The sequence below is a fragment of the Cynoglossus semilaevis genome, chromosome 16, assembly GCF_000523025.1.
Source record: "Cynoglossus semilaevis isolate Cse_v1.0 chromosome 16, Cse_v1.0, whole genome shotgun sequence".
NCBI classification, from domain to species: Eukaryota; Metazoa; Chordata; class Actinopteri; order Pleuronectiformes; family Cynoglossidae; genus Cynoglossus; species Cynoglossus semilaevis.
Window position 1 is genome coordinate 2,692,809 of NC_024322.1, and position 6,626 is coordinate 2,699,434.

General features: G+C 43.7%; 1 protein-coding gene across 5 annotated transcripts in view; it reads right to left on the reverse strand.

Annotated features, from left to right (window-relative positions):
- Nucleotides 1-1,489: 1,489 nt before the first annotated feature.
- The window catches only part of satb2 (SATB homeobox 2), a 51,710-nt gene continuing 46,573 nt past the window's right edge, over nucleotides 1,490-6,626 (reverse strand). For 3 of the 5 annotated variants that reach the window (XM_017039708.2, XM_017039706.2, XM_017039705.2), the window contains exons 13-14: nucleotides 4,342-4,548; nucleotides 1,490-4,250 (exon numbers count right to left, since the gene is read on the reverse strand). In XM_017039708.2, the coding sequence (XP_016895197.1) occupies nucleotides 3,774-4,250; nucleotides 4,342-4,548 (684 nt within the window). In that variant the 3' untranslated portion in view covers nucleotides 1,490-3,773. The remainder of the gene's footprint in view (nucleotides 4,251-4,341; nucleotides 4,549-6,626) is intronic. The other 2 variants (XM_017039709.2, XM_008328015.3) reach the window with 1 other exon arrangement.

The following is a 6,626-nucleotide window of genomic DNA, read 5'->3' on the forward strand; positions in this document are numbered from 1 at the left end:
GATTACAAATGTAGCAATATTTGGTTCCTGTGGCCACGTTGTTGACTCGACCCAGTGTTCCCTCCGTCTGCCCCCCCCCCAACTCCTCACCGACCGCTCGCCTCTTCAATTTTATACACAATGCACGCCATTGTTAAAAATGCAGTGCGCTCTGTGAGATGGAGTGGACGCCTTCGAACGTTATTAGGCAACTCACTCTGAGGTTAACTCGGATTTAGGTTGAGTTGCATTTTCCATTTTAACTTCTGATCATTGAGTTACATAAAGAAACGGGACGCCCCATCCAGGAAGGAGAAGGTCAGTGTACATACAACTGGTACCTCCATACAGAAGGTCCGGCCCAGAGGAAAGTGGCTAAAGCAGCGGTGTCAAACCCATTTTGGTTCAGGGGCCACGTACAGCCTGATTAGCTGTCACCTGTAAATGACAATAAGTCCATGTTTTTCCACCCTTTGTTTTGATGCAAATGTGTATATTATTTGTTGTTATTAGTGTATATATTTTTTTTTCACTTTTATAAAGCCGAGCCGTATGTTTGACAACCCTGGGCTAAAGTATGAGCTAGCGGAAATACGGCTCCATACATTGGGCAGTCGTTGTTGTCTGACAAGCAAGGGTTTTTTTTTTATTTGTACATCCGTGGCATCACAGAGTAGCACATTTTTCAGAAGAGAAGGTTTTTTTTTCAGTGGCCTCCTACAGCTCACAGCGAGGCTGAAATTGCAGAAGATCATCATAATTTAGTGGTAATAATTGTCGGAATCACAGCTTGAGCTGATTGTCCAGATGATGAGCTGAGTGGAGGAAAAAAAAAAAAAAAAAAGACCTCGACCCTTTAGCTCATCAGCGTCACTCGGTTCCTTCAAGGTGTCCAGCACTCACACTCCCTCCTGGTGGCAGGTTAAACACGGCCATTGTTGTGTGGAGGCTGATCAGACCGAAGACTCATTTACTCTTATGCGGCGTTTTTGTGTGACTCCGTGTGTGTTTCTGTGTATTTAAAGTACACACTGTGACAGTGTGAGTTTCAGTTGAAGTATTTTTAGTTTTGTAGAATAATTTATTAAACAAAGACATGGAGAAAATGCACTGAGAAGACGGGAATGGGGTAGAACCTACATAGGAAGCTATTTTATCTTTTATTTAATATATATTTGCATTGCATTTATATGTTTATATAATATACATTTTGATAAGTGTTTATATGGGCAATTTTTTTACTTTTACTTTACTGTAGAATGCTGAAATTTTAATTCAAATACAGCTAAAGAATTTGCAAAGTTACAATTAAATCTAACCACATATAATAAATATATGTGAATATAAAATATAAATAATGTAAACGGCAAACACAGTCTTACCCTGGTGTGTGTGTGTGTGAGAATGTGTGTGAGGCTGCTTAAAAAGTAAAACCCAGACATTTTTTTTTTTTACTTTTCATTTCACAGAATGTGTGTGAGGCTGTTTAAAAAGTAAAAACCCAGACATGTTTTTTTTTTTTTACTTTTCATTTCACAAATTTTAATTCACTTCAACACTGGATGAATTAGGATTTTTTTCATTGGTTGGAGTTTAACCCTGATTCCTGTCACACAGAAAAACCACAGCCGTGTCGGTGGCTGATACAACAGTTTGAGTGCAGGACAGTCGATACCACACAGACTGTTTCACTGACACACAACTGCACAGAACATTAGAAATAAGCCTGTTTTTGTTTTTTTTAAATACTCTGGTCAATCTATTACATTTGCCTTGCACATGGAAACAAACAGACTTTCACCGACTTGTTTTTTTTTCCAAAGTGGCTCAAACACTGAGACATGTTACTGATTAAAGTAAAAAAAAAAAGAAAGTATACCAATAATAATAATAATTATAATCCCATGTAGGGTATTTACAGACATTAAAAGTGAGTCAAACCTGCCACTTTTCTTTCCTGGCTCAAAAAACGTCGATTGTCATCAACTGCAGCAACATAAAGCACAGTTTTGTTTTATAACATTTAACTTTTTTCTGTCTTATTTTTTTAGGAAAACAGAACTATAAAAATCTGGCAGATACAACATGACATTTTTAATGCTTTTTTTTTCTCCAGTAACTGCTTCTTTCTTTTTTTTTTTTCTCCTCTCCTCTACTGTCATTCGTCCCACCATCTCTCTTCGCTCTGATCTAAAAACCAATATTTAAAACCATGGAAATAAAACTAAAAAAAAAAAAAGCACATGATGACAGCAATTCTAACCACAATAACAACAATAATAACAATAATGATAATAATAATGGTGGATAAAGATAGCAATAAATAGGGTGGTTGCAGTTAAAGTGTGGGTAGGTGTGGTGAAACACAGGACTGTGGGCAGCAGTTGGAGAGAGGAGGAGGAGGAGGAGAGAGTGATGGAGAGAGGAAGAGTGGAAGGGTTGGACTACACCGCACATAAAGTGACTGATTGTTTGGTCGCTGACTCTCCGCTCTGTCCTTCCTTTCTCAGCTTTTTTTTCTTTTTTCTTTTTCCCTCCTCTCTGGCCACATGTACGTGGGCGTCCACAGACAGTCACACAGGCTCCGAGTGTCCGGCAAAAACACCCGAGCGTGTCTTCCTGGCACAGACTATGTGTTTTAAAAGTGACAGTTCAGTTATTTTTTTTTTTTGTGTGTGTGGTTGAATGGGGTTGTAGCACAGAGTCCAGAACTCACTGCACTGTGAGAACTGGGTTCCTTACTTCCACTCAGACAAAAAGAAAAGGTGGATTTTAGTGTCTGTCCTCAGAACCTAACTGAAAGTCTGGAATCTTTGATTGAAGTCACGTACTGTGAGTGAAGGGTTGGTTTTTTTTTCTTTCTTTTTTTAAAGTTGCTCTTTCACTTCAGAGTCGGAGGATGGCGTAGTTAAAGCGAGAGGCCTGGCATTTAGGAGTGTCTTTGTGACGAGTAAGTGCTAAATAGAGGGTAGAGGGGCTGTGGAGTGGGACACTGAGGATGGGACAGGGACATCATTTTTTTGTCTTTGTGACAGTTACACCAACATAGGTTATCCACAAGTCCGTGTTTTCCAGGCAGGTGACAGCATGAGTAACGTCAGTAAGTGTCCTGAGGAAATTTTTTATTTTTATTTTTTTATTTTTTTTTTGGGGGGATATTAGAGACGGAGAAACACTTCCAGGATAAAAATGTCACTCTGTCAGGTAAAGCAACTATGGCTTGTGGGAGTGTAAATGTAAAAAGAAGGGCTGTGCTCAAACTTTAGAGACGAGGAGCAGGGACACTCTTCAGGACTGGGAGCCAATGAAGCTCCGCCACTGTTCAGTCTCTCCTCGTCCGTGACGATCGGCCCGGTGGCTCGTCACGTTCCGCAGAAACCGTTTCGTAGCGTTTGTGCCTCTCGTGTCGTTCGAAGCCTAAGCAGCAGTAACGTCACCTGCTTCCGTCCAGGTCTCGCGGGGTTGAATGCTATTCATGGTAAAACTGTTTCACAGTTACACAAATTCAGTCGTTGCACGTCGTCCTGTAAACCTGCTGTCTGAGGTAATTTTTACTGAACCACCATCAGGTTTTCACACGTCTGTCTGGGATTGTCACTAAACAGAGTCCACTGAAGGATTTAGGTCACATGTTTTTTTCTTTATTTTTTTATAGACTACCTTATCTTTAAAGTCTTGTACAGTTTCTGTGCAGCTGCAGGTTTTTTTTTTTTCCAGTTCAGTTTATCATCGATCTCCGGTTTGCCTTTCTCTCTCCTTCTTAGCGCGCTCGTCTCCGTTGTTCTGGTCTGTCTTTACCTTTGGTAGTCGGCCTGCTCTCTAGGACTGGACGAGGAGCTCCCGGGGGCCAGGGTGCCACCAGGACGACTAACCCCCTTGTCCTTGCCTTCCTCTTGAGCGACGTTGGCCCCTCCAGACCCTCCAGAGGTCGGAGCCTGGTTCAGCCCTGACGAGTTCCCATTGTTGCTCTCTGTGGACTGGTAGATCTCCTCAGCTCCGTCCTCGCTGGACTCCGGGTCCTCGGAGCCCGACAGCAGCTCCTCTTCTCGGTATTCGCTGACGTCCACACCTCCGCTGGCGGCGGCGCCCTCCCCCAGCTCTTTGAGGCGACCGTGGTGCTTCACGTGGTAGCGCTGGTTCTGAAAGAACTTGATGATGGTGTGTTTAGGCAGGTCCAGCTGTGCGGAGAGGGTGTGGATGGCTTCCTGGTCTGGGTAGAGGCCCACATCCTGGATGAAGCTCTGTAGAATGCCCAGGGCCTCCAGAGAGATCTGGAATTAAAGGCAGATATTAAACATCACAACTAGGCCTGCTGGTTACCAGGACCGAGGATGAATGATCATCGAACGACGGCTAACATACCTTGGTCCGTGATCGTGGTTTTTTGTTGCTTCCAGAGTTGCCGACGTTAGCAGACGTGCATGTGCCCGAAGCTGCCGCCCCTGCGTTCTGTGGGCCGTCCTCGTTCCCTGGGGCGGATAATTGTTCTTCGCGCATCGGGGACAGATGGTGCTCCTTCATGGGGGTCGGGGGTGGCCTGTGGAGTGCCTGGCGAGAAAGACAAAATATCTGATTAATGGGGCACAGTGACCCCTGATCAAGACTGCAGCATAATACAAAACAAGCTGTATAATGTGTGGCTAATAAAGCACACAGTAACCTGGGGTATCACTGCCCACCGTCCAGCCCACAGTAGCTGGGGCTGCGGGGGTCAACCGAGGGTGAGAACAAGGGTTTCACAGCTCACACAGAGTCACAGTCTATTAACCAGCTCCGAGGCCGATGTTCAAACTGCTGTGAACCTACTTTACCTTTAACCCTAATAGGTTTAACATTAGCTCTGGTAAAAGGCCAACCAACTGTCTGACAGGAAGTCTCTTATTTACAAAGTTATGACGAATCATTGCTTAACCAGCTCAGTCATTGTCCTTGAGGAGAGCTGGGTTCTTATTAGTCATCGCAGTAAAAAGTTTTTGTTTACCTAGACGAGATCGTACACGGCATGCCACTGAATAATACAATGGGTACTCGGTGTACTATTAGCTAATTGAGCAGGCTCTTCTGTCTTCCTTACGCTGATTGGCTCACGCATCGTAGCATTTTCTACGGTACAGCAGTAAGCACGCCTGCATCGGAAGCAGAAAGCGGAGGGTCTTGGGTTCAATTCCCAGAGGAACCGCATGCTTGGCATTTGCTAGAGGAAGCCTGTTAACAGCATATCAGTCTAGGGAGGGTTGATAACAGTGTGGGGGAGGAGCCTAAAGGGTAAATATATACGTAAATAATACGATAAGTATCTCGCCTCTACTTTGCGATTTTTCCTCATTTCGCGGTTTGAACGCAACTACAACGATAGGAGAGGGATCGCTGTACATTGTTCCGGAAGTCTGTATCAAATAAGTAGCTCTTTGTATTACTAAGTACTCTTCAAGTAGCAAACGTTGGTGACTCCTGCAACCGATAGACCGGAAATGCTACGGTAAATAAAAAAATATCTATAATAAAATAAATAGCAACAGTTGTCAAAACATATTTAAGAAAGCAGAAAGATGCTCTTGATCCAGCCTCTGGGAACGACCAGACTGTACTTTCACACCCAAACTGCTGGGAGTCGATCACTGAAGTGTCATCGAAGAATTCAGACACTGTGAGAAAAGGTGGAGGGCAGGCGTTGGAGGTTAAGTGTTTTTAAAAAAAAGGGTATTTTGGTATTTTATCGTTGGCAGAGCCGGAGATCCTTCACTCCAACTCTGAGAGTCTGTACTTGTTTGTCAGAAGGTAGTGGCTGTTGTGAGAGCCACTGCGGTCGTGTCCCGCCCGCTCCCTTTAACAGCAGGGAGGGGCCTCCCCACTGGAATGCCCAGCTATAAATCTGTGGTGCATTAAAATTAAAGGACCCACATAAAGATAATAGTCATTCCCTTTTTCTCTCCCTCTCTTCAATAATAACAGGCTATTACTTAAATAATACTGAGGGCAGGCCAGACCATCAAATTGCTGTGATTTTATTTGCAGGGGCTTTATTTTAAGGGTGGTGGGGTAAGTTTTTGACCAATTTACAGGAATTCTGTATTTACCCCCATTTTTTTTTTTTTTTATGTTATTCCTTTTTTTTTTCTCTCCCTCCTTCAACTCTCAATTCTGTTTCTCTCACGCAAACCGAGGGATCCAGATATTAGAGAAAAGAGCGTTAGAAGGCTGGTGTCTGTCGCAGCAGTAATGAGGACCATTGATAACTAAATGGAGGCTAAAGATTGTTGAAGGAATTGTGGAACCTCTCTCTCTCTCTCTCTCTCTCTGTCTCTCTCCACCCTGCCTCTCTCCTCTTTCGCTTTCATAATTTCCACTCTTATTTGGGTTGACAGCGAGGACTTTTGGATCAATCGCCTCACACACACACACACACACACTGCAGGGCCTGGTCTCCCTCATGTACTAATGATGATGTTAAAAAGCAGAGCCAAACTCACTTACACACTTTGGCCACGTCCCATTCCTCATATTTACCACTTGGCGCTGACTTGCAAAGACTAGCTGGTAGAAATACTATCCACAACAATCTGGGGGAAACCCTTTAAGCGTGTGTGTGTCTTCCCCCCCCCCCCCCAAAAACCAAACTTTAGGAAAATCCAACCAGGGTACGCAAC